Here is a 15383-nt window from a genome sequence, read left to right as displayed (position 1 = left end):
GCTGTGTGCTATCTAGGCCGAGCTCAACGTTACCAATCTTTGAAGAAAAGGTGCTGGTAGTTCCTTGGCTGATGAGCAAAGCAGGAGAAGGTTGTAATTTCAATGTTTAACAACACTGTTCTTGCTGTGCAAAGTCTGATGAAAGACAGATGACGGAGGAAACTGGTCGCTCCTTTCCTTTGCAGGGACAACAGCTCAGTGCTAACTTGCTTCATGTTCCTTGGATTCTGCAGTTAGCTGGTAAGCTTTGCATTGCAGCTGCTGGCGCTAACTAAGCTGGAATACTACTATTTCCTAAAGATTGATGTGACTGTGATCCTGTACAGACTCAACTGTTCAGCACTGACAATGTTTCTGTGACACGAGGAGAATCTGCAGACTAAACACCACACAGAAACACTGAGGAACCAGGACTGGACCTGAATAACCCAAATCCAGGATAAAGAGGTTCAGTGAATGTGGTGTTGAAGGTGTGGAGGTGGATCAGTGAGTCAGAGGAGACTCTGTAGAAGGACAGAGTGCCAGCAAGACAGTCCACATACACTGCTACTCTACCAGAGGAGGAGGAGGAGGAGATGTCTGTTGGTCTGTCATTGTGCCAGACAGAGTAACGACCACCAAAGCACCACAGACTCCAGGACTGATCATTCAGTCCAAACACACAGTCTTCACTGTCTTCACCGTCTCCTCTCCTTCTGATTCTTCTGTAACTCACTGATATACAAACATTTCCGCTCCACTCGACCTCCCAGTAACAGCGACCAGTCAGACCAGTTCTACACAGCAGCTGAATCCAGGGGTCAAACCTCTCTGGATGATCAGGATATGACTGATGCTCTCTCACATGTCTCATCTTCCTGTTGTTGTCAGACAGTTTGATCTTTCTGTTGACTGTGTTTGTGTCGACTGTGAGCTCACAGGAATCTGATGGAGAGAAAAAGACACAACACAGCTGCAGTTATTAATGTATCATCAGTGTGACGATGACATCACAATTGTGACTGAGTGATATCACAGTGTGAAGCTGCTTTGTTTTCATGAATCAAAGTAGAAACACACTCACACTTCCTCAGACCTGGTGTCAACCATCGGACTCCAGCAGGCTCCACCCTGAAAGGAGGAGGGGGGTCAGAGCAGCACATCCTCTTTCAGCATGCAAACATGGACATGACATGACTCATACACAGAAACACAATATGTCCATCAGGCTGCTTCTCCCTGTTCTCCCTGAACCTCTTCACCTCTGCCACTCTCCTCACACACACAGTGAGCCACAGGATGTTGGTGTGTGTGAAAGAGGACGACAACATGTGAGAACACACACAAACCTCTTTTTGGATTTATGACTTCATCTTTATTTTATTGGATGTTGTTGCTGTTTCCTGTGGGCTACTTTACGCTTGCTGTCTGATCCAATGTCAACTTGTGCTCATGTTTGTATATTATAGGACTTTTGTATTTGGACGTCAGAACTTTTGAGGTCAGATTCCTGTTTGAAACTTCGAGGGCTTTTCTGAATCTCACCTGCACAGTCTGATTTTTGTTCTTGCTGTGTTTCTGCTGCTTTGCTTTACTGAGCAAATAAACAAATACAATTTATACGTAATAAATCCATCAGAAAACGTTGGACGTTGGTTCCCGACCTCTGCCACAAAACCAAGTGACAGAGACTCCCAGACTGTTTCCCTCCAGAACCTCACAAGTGTCACTGAACCTGTCTGTGATAGAAACAGCATCATTTCATGTGTTGACATGTTCATGTTACTATAGTTTGGTGCTGGATTGATATCTGATGTATATTACAGCAGTAATAGTTACTGTGAGGAGAACTTCATGTCATGTTTGATGCCATGTTTGATGTCATGTTTGATGCCATTAAAAACTTTCCTGCAAATGACAGAAAATGTCTCTTAGTTTGAAATCTGCTGTGGTAAACATGATGTGTCCAGATGTGACAGAGGAACATCTGACTATGAAGCCAGGAATCTGTCTTTCTTTCTGTCCGTCTGTGGTTCACATGTTTCCAGAACCGTTCATCTAATCTACTTTATACTTGGCAGGTTTGTTGCTGAGGACTCAAAGAAGTGCAGTGTTGACTTTGAATTCAATATTAGAATTTTTTAGGGCTGCGACAACTAACCCATAAAATCCATTATAAAAACAGCTGCCAACCAGTTTCACTGTGGATTAGTTGGTTTACGTTGCGATGCAGGCGGTGTGGCACAGAGCGAGCTGTTTCACTTCATAGTCAAAGACGGTAGAGCGGAAAATATGTCAGGAAAACACATTCAGTGCAGCAGTTCTAGCCAATGGCGCGCCTCTTTTTAGCCCAGGTGATGAAACAGGAAGCTACTCGGAGTTGTGCCGTCTCGTTTCTGAATCGGCTCCGTTACGCATTTGCAATATAGCGGAGGCCACGGAGGCAACAGGAACTACAAACGCTACAGAAGAGAAAAGTGTACGAGCCAAGTCATCAAAAGTGTGGCAGCACTTTATATTAAAGTGTTCAAAGAAAACAGCTACAAGATGTGCAGAGCTGCTCTCACATGGCAGGGTAGCACCACATCACTGAGCACCTGAAGAGAAAGCACGTCGGAGACACTACGGGTGAAGGAGACTCCGCACGGTAATTTAGTAAACCTTTCAAACCCATAACCTGCCTACACTGATCCGTAGTGTCTGTACCTTCAGTCACTTATTGTTCAGTATTTTTAATGAGCAGCAGTATTTGTTTGTTGGACAGGCTGACTGACACAAGTTTGGACAGGATGAACTTTTGGAACTGATGAACTTCATCCATTAGTAAACCTGTTGTTTCTGCAAACACAAGATTAGGGCCCGGCTACATTACAGCTTTCAATTTAAAAAGCAACGTTTAAGACAGAAACACCTTCCACCTGTGCTCTCAGGTTTGTGATGGATCAGTGTCGCCCCCTGTTGGGTAATTAGCTGAAGTACGGTCAGAGACACTGGAGTACATAAGAGGAGTTTTTACAATATTTCATGTCATAGTAAGAGATCGTCTGAAGTCAAGTCTTTATTTCTTCACAACAGAAACTTGTCTGTTCTGTTCAAATATATATTACATTTCCTTTTTATTCTCAGTGCATGGCTCAGGCTGCATTCACAATGTCCATTTATCACACACCTCTCTCAGAGTTGGACAGCAGAGTTGACAGCACCTCCTCAGATCTCGGCTGATTAGCTGGGCTGCTGTAACAGTTATTATTTATGGCTGCAGACGTTAGCTTCAGGTGAAAATGGCCAACGTGATTAGTGATTGTTGTGAGGAAGAAGTCTCGTCCAGTTTGGCTTCACAGCAAGTTCATAAAATCTGACATGTGTCCTGAGATGTCCTTTTAAAGAAATACTTTATTTTATCACTCTCAGATGATCTCTGCCTCCCTCCAACATCCCTCCTACATAAGTAACATTAGCTGGAAGTCCTCCCACAGTTCAAAACATGGAAGCAACGTCACAACGTAACTTTATTGTCCAGCTGAGGCCGAACAATCAACAATCAACATGAGCTGCAGACTCTCGATTCTGCTCTGTCTCTGCATCGTGATGCATCTTATAATGGAGACATTTCCACACTAATACATATACAATACTCTAATACATTTATGTTGTTTTTACAATTTGCGAGTTGTTTGAAAGTGAACTGAACAAGACTAAAGGGGAAAATGTAAGAGCAATGTTTTATTGTTTGAATAAAATACTGGAAATGTAAAAAAAATCAGCTTTTGTCTTTTTATGTGATTAATGGGTTATGAAAATAGTTGTTAGTTGCAGCCCTATAATTAGTGACAACAAACACTACTCTGTGTTGTGTTGTAGGGAGTGAGTCTCTACGGTATGTGACAGAGCTACGAGCACGTTGCTGCAGTCACAGTAAAGTGTGCGCTGATATTACTGTAGTCGGCCATAAAGTGTGTGGATAGACTCAGTCAGTAACTGAAACCATGTGTGTTGTTTGCTGCCACAGAAGAGAAATTTAAAGTCCATTGATGCAACGTTGTCATGGCAACTTCCTCCATTTAACACTTCCTTTACATCCTTCACAATAAAGGTCCTGCATTATGTTATTATTTGAAAGCTTTTATTTTGAAGCAGCAACATCAGCAAACATTAGATTTCCACCAGCAGAACCTGAACACGACTCCAGAACAGCTGAAAGTGAAGCTGAGTCAGCAGCTACGAGCCAGGCTGAAGTACATTACAACAGCATTAAACCAGAGGTCCACCAACTACTGTAGAGAGCTGCAGCTCTGCACAGGTCACATGTCATGTTAATCAATGGAGCCGATGATTGATCACTGAATGTTTTCTTTTCTTTTGTCATTTGATTTTGCTGACGGCGCAAAACACTGAAACTTTCCTGCCCCTGCAGGCTGTTATAACGAGGAACTACCCAAAACCGCCCAAACTCAGCTGGAGCAGCAGTTTCCTCATGACAGGAGCCAAGATGGCACCACTGACCCATCTTAAATTCATCTATGCACTGCTGCTGTTATGGTAATGTGATGGGAATGTTCCACCTTGTGTCATCTAACGTTGTTATTGGACTGTTTTATATCTTCTGTTCACTTTAAACTGATGCCACAGACAGTTGTTACAGTCTGTAGATCGTTTCACACTGAGGCACAAATACACTTCATTGATGATGTAGAATGCAGTTACTCCAGTGTTGATAAAGATCCATGTCAGAACCATTTTAAGTTCAAAGTCAAGCACTTTGGCAAAAAACTGATTCTCCAGTTCAGGGAAAGAGTTTCTATGACATTCAGTGATTCAATTCATTCATGTGTCACAGAAATCTTTTGAATTTGAGGTTCAGTATTTTCTGATCAGACATCTGACACAGAGGGTCTGTTGTTATTATTAATATCATAACACAGCGGTGACGTGGTGGAAATTAGATTTAATGTTAATGTTTTGATAACCCTCTGCAATCAGTGTGGAGTGTGAAGTAGTTTGGATGACGGTTCATCAAGCAGCAAAACCAGAGGCCAACAAATCAAACAGGCACATTTTGAACAGGCACTAAACTAGTCTGAAAAAAGAGGTGTAACTTTAGTGTTAGTGCCAAGACTCTCCTGGTCACTGATCTTCATCTTTTCTTCTCACCTTCCTCTCTTCACTTGTAACTCTTTGCTTCAAGCTATGCTGCCTTTTCTCCTGAACAGAACTGAACAACTGGAGGTGGAGTAAATGAATAGGACCTCCTGACACTGAACCATCTACAGTCCAGATACAGAGTCTCACACTGACTGTCTGTGGCTGCAGCGGGACTCTTCATACCTGAGAGTGTCCAGTCTCCAGCCTGGATCCTCCAGTCGAGCAGACAGAAGCTTCACTCCTGAGTCTCCTGGATGATTGTAGCTCAGGTCCAGCTCTCTCAGATGGGAGGGGTTGGAGTCCAGAGCTGAGGCCAGAGAAGTACAGCCTTTCTCTGTGATCAGACAGCCTGACAGCCTGCAGACACACAAAACAACACACATCACAGATCAGCTGAGGGTCCTGATGATTCAAAATGGGTTTAACGTTTATTATATTCATCATCTTAGTTTTCGCTAATTTATTAATCAGCACTAAACACAGAGTACAACTGAAACTGATGGAAATGCCATTAGTTTTGCAAATACTTGGTCATGAACCAACATATTGTACAGATTAAAATGATGACCTGATGATGGCACCAGATGAAAAGTCAGAGGATCACCAAAGTAATTACAGTTCATCCTGAGGGGAGCATGAATGTCTGAACCAAACCTCATGACAATCCATCCAATGGTTGCTGAGATTAGTAAGTCTGAACCAAAGTGCAGAATAGACTGACAGACCCACATTTTATAGAAAATGCATTCATGGTTCCATCAGGATGAACTGTAATTACTTTGGGGATCCTCTGAATTCTCCTCTTATATATGTATACATATAAATATATAAACACAGTATATACAGTATATATATATATACATATATATATATATATATATATATATATGTATATATATATATATATGTATATATATATATATATATATATATGTATATATATATATATATATGTATATATATATATATATGTATATATATATATATATGTATATATATATATATATGTATACATATATATATATATATATATATATATATATATATATATGTGTGTATATATATATATATATATATATATATATATATATATATATATATATATGTGTGTATATATATATATATATATATATATATATATATATATATATATATGTATATATATATATATATATACAGTCCCTGACAAAAGTCCAAGATCCAAGATGTAGGAATAACAAATAATAACTTGACTTGTAGTTGATCAATTGGAATCAGAAATGGCTTATATGAAAGGCAAAGGCCTCTAGATTATGCTTATTATACCAAAATAAAGTCGGGTATCATTCATTGAGTTTTATCATTTAATTAGGACAGAAAGGTCAGATTTTGCTTGGACAAAAGTCTTGTTGTGTCTTTAAACGATTCAACCAATCACAGATAAGAGCTCCACCTGTGACAAATACTGTAATTAACACATTCCCAGGTGTGTATAAAAAGAACCCCAGCACACTAGACCTTCACGTGAAGTGCAACCTGACCTCTGACAACATGCCAAAGATTCAACCACAGACCAAAGTGCTGATCATCAAGAGCCTGAAGACTAAATCTGCTGCTGAGGTGGCAGACATCTTCAATGTATCCAAACGTCAAGTGGAGAGGATAAAAAAAAGATTTGAAGAAACTGGTGACGTTCATGACAAGCCCAGGTCAGGCAGACCCCATAAGACAACTGTTCAAGAGGACCGTTTGTTGCTTTTCAACTGCAGCAGAGCTACATGAGAACTGGTCACCAGGCCCCTCTGTATCTACAAGAACAGTTTGTCAAATTCTCTCACGCAGTGGTCTCCATGGCCGAATTACTACTCACAAACCAGCATTAAACAGAAGACAACAAAAGAATTGTGTTGCATTTGCCAAGGCCCACAGCTTGCGGAAAGGATGGACAGTGGAAAAGTGGCAGAAGGTTGATTTTTCTGATGAATCATCCATTGAACTGCATACCAATCGCCACAAATACTGCAGAAGACCTGTTGGAACCCGCATGGACCCAAGATTCACCCAGAAAGCAGTCAAGTTTGGTGGAGGAAAAATCATGGTTTGGGGTTACATCCAGTATGGGGGTGTGCGAGAGATCTGCAGAGTGGATGGCAACATCAACAGCCTGAAGTATCAAGAAATTCTTGCTGCCCATTACATTCCAAACCACAAGAGAGGGCAAATTCTTCAGCAGGATGGCACTCCTTCTCATACTTCAGCCTCCACATCAAAGTTCCTGAAAGTGAAGAAGGTCAAGGTGCTCCAGGATTGGCCAGCCCAGTCACCAGACATGAACATTATTGAGCATGTCTGGGGTAAGATAAAGGAGGAGGCTTGGAAGATGAAACCAAAGAATCTTGATGAACTCTGGGAGTCCTGCAAGACTGCTTTCTTTGCCATTCCAGATGATTTCATCAACAAGTTATTTGAGTCATTGCCGAGACGTATGGATGCAGTCCTCCATGCTCATGGGAGTCATACACGATATTAATTCTTTTTCCCAAGGCACCATGACTTTATGTTCTGATGTTATTGTAGCATGATTGTGTATTCAAAATGAAGTATAATTTCTACCGTACAAGACTTTTGTGCAAGCAAAATCTGACCTTTCTGTCCTAATTAAATGATTAAACTCAATGAATGATACCCGACTTTATTTTGGTATAATAAGCATAATCTAGAGGCCTTTGCCTTTCATATAAGCCATTTCTGATTCCAATTGATCAACTACAAGTCAAGTTATTATTTGTTATTCCTACAACTTGGATAAGCGACAAGACTTTTGTCAGGCACTGTATATAAATATATATATATATATAGACCTGCTACAATTGTAAAGTTACATGAAATAAAATAATGAATCCTGACCTGAGAGTTTCAAGGACACAGTGTGAACTCTTCAGTTCAGCAGAAAGTAGCTTCACTCCTGAATCCTGCAGGTTGTTGTTACTCAGGTCCAGCTCTCTCAGACTAGAGGACTGAGAGCTGAGAACTGAGGACAGAGCTTCACAGCTTCTCTCTGAGAGGTTACAGCCACTCAGCCTGGATAAAGAACAATGAGCAGAACAAGAAAATTATTTCTATTTGGGTCAATAACAGCACATTTACTGCATTCTGAAAACACTTCTCCACACTTACAGAGCTTTGTTGGAGGCTTTGACCACTGGCAGCAGCCTCAGAAGAGCCTCCTCTGAAGCAGAGTATTTCTTTAGGTCAAACACGTCCAGATCTCCTTCTGATGACAGTAAGATGAAGACCAGAGCTGACCACTGAGCAGGAGACAGTTTATCTGTGGAGATTCTTCCTGATCTCAGGTACCGTTTGATCTCCTTCACCAGAGAACGATCGTTCAGTTCATTCAGACAGTGGAACAGATTGATGCTTCTCTCTGGAGACAGAGTCTCTTCTAACTTCTTCTTGATGTAACCGACTGTTTCCTGATTGGTCTGTGAGCTACTTCCTGTCTGTGTCTGCAGACCTCGGAGGAGAGTCTGATTGGTCTCCAGTGAAAGACCCAGGAGGAAGCGGAGGAACAAGTCCAGGTGTCCATTTGGACTCTGTAAGGCCTCGTCCACAGCACTCTGGTAGAAGTCTTTTCTTCTGTTAGATGTCTGAGATGTTTGTTCTTTTGCCAGCAGATTGACACCAGAGTTGATGAACGTCAGATGGACATGAAGAGCAGCCAGAAACTCCTGAACACTCAAATGGACGAAGCAGAACACTTTGTCCTGGTACAGTCCACTCTCCTCTTTAAAGATCTGTGTGAACACTCCTGAGTACACTGAGGCTGATCTGATATCGATGTCACACTCTGTCAGGTCTGATTCATAGAAGATCAGGTTTCCTTTCTGCAGCTGATCAAAAGCCAGTTTTCCCAGAGACTCAATCATCTTCCTGCTCTCTGGAGTCCAGTGTGGATCTGTCTCAGCTCCTTCATCATACTTGACCTTCTTCACTTTGGCCTGAACCACCAGGAAGTGGATGTACATCTCAGTCAGGGTCTTGGGCAGCTCTCCTCCCTCTCTGGTCTTCAACACATCCTCCAGAACTGTAGCAGTGATCCAGCAGAAGACTGGGATGTGGCACATGATGTGGAGGCTTCGTGATGTGTTGATGTGGGAGATGATTCTGCTGGTCTGCTTCTTGTCTCTGAATCTCTTCCTGAAGTACTCCTCCTTCTGTGGGTCAGTGAACCCTCTGACCTCTGTTACCATGTCAACACACCCAGGAGGGATCTGATTGGCTGCTGCAGGCCGTGTGGTTATCCAGAGGCGAGCAGAGGGAAGCAGGTTTCCCCTGATGAGGTTTGTCAGCAGCACAGCCACTGAGGTGGATTTTGTGACATCAGTCAGGATTTTAGTGTTGTGGAAGTCCAGAGGAAGTCGACACTCATCCAGACCGTCAAAGATGAACACAACCTGGAACTCTTCAAAGCTGCAGATTTCTTTGGTTTCAGTGAAGAAGTGATGAACAAGTTCCACCAAACTGAACTTTTCCTCTTTCAGCACATTCAGCTCTCTGAAAGTGAATGGAAATGTGAACTGTATGTCCTGGTTGGCTTTGTCTTCAGCCCAGTCCAGAGTGACCTTCTGTGTTAAGACTGTTTTCCCGATGCCAGCCACTCCCTTTGTCATCACTGTTCTGATTGGTTCATCTCTTCCAGGTGAGGCTTTAAAGATGTCTTCTTGTCTGACTGTTGTTTCTGGTCTGTGTGGTTTCCTGGATGCTGTTTCAATCTGTCTGACCTCATGTTCATCATTGACCTCTGCAGTCCCTCCCTCTGTGATGTAGAGCTCTGTGTAGATCTGATTCAGAAGGGTTGGGCTTCCTGCTTTAGCGATCCCCTCAAACACACACTGGAACTTTGTCTGAAGGTTAGATTTAAGTTTACGCTGACAAACTCCAGAATAACTTTCTAAATAAACACACAACAAACAAGATCATTAAGTTATTTATAAAGTAAATAAGACAATTTCCTTCCCCTAAAGATTGCATATATAAACAGATTTTCCATCATCATCATCATCAGTAAACGTCTAATTTATCCATCATGTTAAATCTGTAGAGAAATCCTCTTACTGCTCTGCAGACAGTCAGCCAGCTCCTCCTGCTTCATTCTCCTCAGAAAGTGAAGTGTGATCTTCAGAAATGCCTCTCTGCTGCTCCTCCTCCGCTCTTCATCCTCACCATCCAACACCTCCTCATCCTCCCTCTGACTCTCTAAGCATTCTGGGTAATCTGAACTCAGAACCTTCTGGATCTTCTTCAGCTCGTTCTTCACATAAGTCACAATGTTCTCCTCCAGCAGCTGGAACAGAATATTATGTGAATGAGACAATTTAAAGTTATGGAGCCAAACATCAGATCCATGTTGGACAGATTCATCACTGGTCTGTAAAGTGCAGCATGGAGATTATTGTGAAAAGACCAGAAGTTAAAGTAGTTGTTGTTCATGTACAGACCATAAATATGGAGTCCAGGTGTGTTTGATGCTGCTGGGCAGACTGACCTCTGGGAACCTCTGAGCTCTCCTGGTGGACTCTGTGGAGGAATCATGAAGAATCAGCCACATTATGTCTGTCCACTCAGAGACAAACACAAGCTGAAGGTCCTTTGAGTTAAAGTGTTGATGACATCATTGAATCAGATGGTTTCCTCTGACATCAAAGTGTAGGTCGTGCTGCTGATCTCACTGTGAACCAACAGTCAGTCAGTTTACTGGGTTGGTTCAGCAGCTTGTCTGGTTTAGTCCCTCCAGCTCTTGACCCCTATAATACTGTGGACAGGAACACACAGCTAACACAAGCTAGTTGGATGCTAACTGTCCGGTGCAAATTGGTGAAGAGTCTCAATAAACATGTATTCAATTGAGATTCCAACATTGGAGAATGAAAAAATGGTTCATTATTTAGTTGTTTATTTATGAATCTGATACCAAAGAAATGAAAGTATTGTTTTGTTTCTTGTACCTTTGATTTTCTGCTCAGATCAAAAACAGGATATGAGGGAAAAAAAAGGGCCTCAGTCCAAACTCGATTTTGACATTTAATTTGTCTGATTTGTGTGACCCAAAAGTTATTTATTGACTTTTTTGTGTGTTACTTTTAGGGGTGGGCGATACGGGCAAAAAATAAAATCTCGATATTTTTTGGGATTTTTGCGATAATGATAATCAGTCGATATCCTTTAAAATGTGATTGGAATTGTCTGAGTTAGGGCTTGTGTCCACCAAACGCATTTTTTGCACTGAGAGCGCTCAAAAACTTGTTTAAAATCATCATGCGTTGTTCTAAAGATGTTCTAAATCATCTGAAGTACCGGTAGCTTCGGGACTGGAGGTGCCTGCATTTTCTCTCTACCATCACCACGCGCTGCTAAACTGTTGCAAGGAGGATGCTAGCGAGAGGTCATGTGATCACGTCATGTGATCACGTAGGCCCACTAGTCGTGTGACTGAGGCCCCGTCCACACGGACGAAAACAATCTTTTTTTCCTCCGTCTTCCTCGGCATCGTTTCAAGAATATTTGCGTCCAGACCGATCCACTGAAAACCATTGAAAACGCTGTAGTTCATATTCCAGGCCTATAGGTGGCGCTTGAAATTCACCAAAAACGGAGAAGAAGAGACGGAGCATGTGCAAAAAGCTTGCGCACTGTAAACAAACAGACAGTAGACGTAGAAACTGAACACAACAAGAAGAAGACGAAAATGGCTAGTGAAAGGAAACCAGAATCGTTTGTCTGGACCGATAATGAGGTCGAACTGCTGCTGCGACTCACACTCGACTACAAGGCGAGTAAGTTGCAAGAAACACGAACACAAGCATGTAGTCCGCCATTGTTGTTGTTGTTGTTGTTGTTGTTATGAGACGTCGCGGGGTTCAGAGGTCGAAGGCAAGAGGTCGAGGGGTGGGGCGAATCCTGCCATGCTGTAGAGAGCGTTGCTGCACCGTGTATTAAGCGGGTGTGAGCAGTTTCCGCGTGCGTTTCAATATTTTTGGCGAAGTAATTTAAATACTCGATAATGGAAATTTGCACATCGTCAAAACAACAATGACGATATTATCGCAAACGACATATATCGCACACCCCTAGTTACTTTTGGTGATTATCGACACAACGGCCACACTGGGACCTACGGAAGCGTACTGCATTCACTGGAGAAAACTATCTGCTGTATTTCTGAATTACTGAGATACCCCAACACCCTGTGGAGAGAAACTAGAAGAGAGAAAACCGGCAACTGGGGATTTTTGGGAGTAAGGCCCGGGGGGGGGGAGACATTGGGCGACCAGGAAGCAGGGCCAAAGGGTAAAGCAGGTCTAGTGGGCAACAAGGAAGCTGAGGCAAAGGGCGAAGCAGGTCAGGAGGGCGACCAGATGGCACAGGCAAAGGGCTGAAGCCCTCACCAAGGCTGAGGCTTGATGCCTGTGAAGCAGCAGGACTGGACGTGGGCAGCTGGAGGTCAGATTGTGGATCGGCCAAAGCTGCTAACTGGAGGTCTGCCTGGGCATCAGCAGGGGTGGATAACAGAGGACCAGGATCAGGAGTCAGCTGGGCTGCCGACTGGGAACATTATTAACCCTGTTAATATCTCAAAGACACTGAACAATTTCACTGGTGCGATCTGCAACACCAGAGGGGATAAGACCTTGAACCTAATGTTTGCCAAAGTTAAGGAGGCCACAGCTGCAGCGTTGTGAGGATCATGTTCTTTGACTTCTCCAGTGCCTTCGACACTGTCCAGCCACACCGGCAGGCCTTGAAGCGCTCAATGATGCAGGTGGACCAGGACCTCGTGACACAGATTACAGACTACCTGACAGACAGGTCGCAGTATATCAGGCTGCAAGGCTGCTTGTCTGACATCAGTGTTTCCCACACATTGGCTAATTTCAACACAGAATCAACACCGACCGCCACATATTGCGTTTTGTTTTCTTTTTTTTAACGCTATTGAAAAACGCAGCGTATTCATTCAGCTGCATTTCCTTTCCCTCCGTCTCTCTGTCACTCACGCGTCTCTCTCACACACACACACACACACACACACACACATACACAGCCCCTCCCCTCCGTGCACACCACGTCTGTCTCCATGAAAACGAGATCATCCCTGGAAGTAAAAGCGTGGAAGCTTGATATTTGGTGCAGAGAAGACGGCTGGCAAAATCCATGAGTTCACCAAAGGCTGGTATCTCATGAACACCTGAACACAATCACACATTAACAAGTGGTATAAAAAATATTCTGTGTTCTGAATGAATCAGTCACATATTAATGTTATTAACAGCTCACCTCTTTATATCAGGAGGTTGTTGTCCTTTAAAATGAATGATCTCTTCCATTGACTGGTCACTCTTGAAGGAAACACAGCTGGGCTCAGGTCCATGTTCAGGTCCAGGTCCAGTACAGGCTGGTCTCCTGTTGGACAGAGAAGAAGACCACCAGAGATGTTAATTCACTTTCTAGTCTTCAGACACAGAAGCTTCTGTCCATAAAATAGTGGAAAACATCAGGAATAAACCTCAGAGAATATTGGACCAAACTAATTCAATAAAGTGAAATGAAGAGTTGAAGACTGGTTCTATTGGGCCGCTTTCTAAAGTGACAATATAAATTTAAGTGAAAAAGAACGAAGCTGAAACCAAACATCAGGTTTCAAAAAACATCTTTCTCCACAGTTAAAGCATGAATCAGTCACATATTAATGTTATTAACAGCTCACCTCTTTACAGCAGGAGGATGTTGTCCTTTAAAATAAATGATCTCAACCATTGACTGGTCACTCTTGAAGGACACACAGCTGGGTTCAGGTCCAAGTCCAGGTCCAGGTTCAGGTCCAGGTCCAGGTCCAGGTCCAGGTTCAGGTCCAGGTCCAGGTCCAGTGGTTTTAGAGGGAGGGCCTCCCTCCTCTCTGTCCTCACACTGATTCATGCTGCTCAACTCAGACACACTTTCATCTGGAGATGAAACACAAATCATTCATCTGCATCTTTACATCATGTCTCCTGTCAGAACATCAGCTGCTCCTCCACTGATTGGCTGCTTCATATCAGTGTCACATGAATGCTGCACTTCTACTGTCAGTCCACTAGATGCTGTCATGGAGCCATCAGACTGGAAGTGAGTCCTCTGCTCTGAACACCAGTTTAACCAGCGAGACAGGACTGGAATCACTGTTCAGTAACAGTGGAGAAAAGTACATTTACTCGAGTACTATATGTAACTACAATTCTGAGGTACTTCAGTCACGTATTTCAACTTCATGCTACTTTATAACTTTACTTGACACGTATCTTTAGTTTATTTACACATTCAGATGATCAAGACTAAATATCGTTAATACATTCTGATGTATTATTGTAGATGATATATAAAGTCAATGTTGCTGTTTTTATTCCATGTGAACCATCTGTGTTAATACAACACCCTGCAGTTTACTTCTGCACCACCAGATGGCGCCACATGACTTCTAAAGACAAGTAGAGGAAGATTTGAGCCACATGCTGCTCAACAAGGAGCAGTGAAGTTCATGTGCACACAAGGATTATTTTCATTTCCTTCACACTGTTTTAGAAGAAAGTGTTCAGATGTTGCATTACTCCATCATTTATTTAGTTATTGATTGACTTTTTACTGGCTGTAATATCACATTCACTGCTTTTACTTCACAGGCTTGTGCTTTGTTATCTTCAAGGTTTTCTATCTGTGTGTGAAACCTATTGAGCCTCTTTTTCATCCACTTCTGGGAATCTTCAAGTCACAGCTTGTGACGGTTTGACTGACTGTAGACTAGATGACGTCATCTCCTTCTCTGCGTCGGGACTAAATATTCATTTTAGCTCCTTGGCTCAATACAAACATTATTTCACGTCCAGGTCCGTAAAATCCGAATGAATGTTTTTTATTCCCAGGGCGAGCGACTGTCACTTCATAAGGGCGCGGTCACACATCTCTCTGTCAGGATTCTCTTTCATATTCACAACAAAATGTAGAGAAGTTCAAAGTTCAATATCTCAGAGGGCTGATTTAGATTTAGCTCAGTACAAGTGTGAAGTAGCAGAAACACTCAAGTAGGGTACAAGTACTTCGCGGTTGTACTGCAGCACAGTACTGGGATAATTGTACTTAGTTACTTTCAAAGAGAGTGAGATCCTTCCAAAATAAGACGGCTCGTCTGGATAAAGCTTCCAGAAAACACTAAAAAACTAATTCAAGGGAAATGTGTTTAATTATTGATC

At 42.5% G+C, this 15383-nt stretch overlaps 1 protein-coding gene across 1 annotated transcript; it reads right to left on the bottom strand.

Annotated features, from left to right (window-relative positions):
- Nucleotides 1-209: 209 nt before the first annotated feature.
- On the bottom strand, nucleotides 210-13562 carry LOC141008201 (NLR family CARD domain-containing protein 3-like). Its single transcript, XM_073480449.1, has 8 exons — nucleotides 13438-13562; nucleotides 10602-10680; nucleotides 10219-10447; nucleotides 8278-10054; nucleotides 8008-8181; nucleotides 5305-5478; nucleotides 1064-1110; nucleotides 210-924 (listed from the first exon to the last, which is right to left on the bottom strand). Exons 1-8 carry the CDS (start codon nucleotides 13485-13487, stop codon nucleotides 380-382), a joined length of 3075 nt encoding a protein of 1024 aa, XP_073336550.1. The 5' UTR covers nucleotides 13488-13562; the 3' UTR covers nucleotides 210-379.
- Nucleotides 13563-15383: the final 1821 nt, after the last annotated feature.

Source organism: Pagrus major, chromosome 14, assembly GCF_040436345.1.
Source record: "Pagrus major chromosome 14, Pma_NU_1.0".
NCBI lineage: Eukaryota > Metazoa > Chordata > Actinopteri > Spariformes > Sparidae > Pagrus > Pagrus major.
This window is presented reverse-complemented; position numbering and strand designations above follow the sequence as displayed.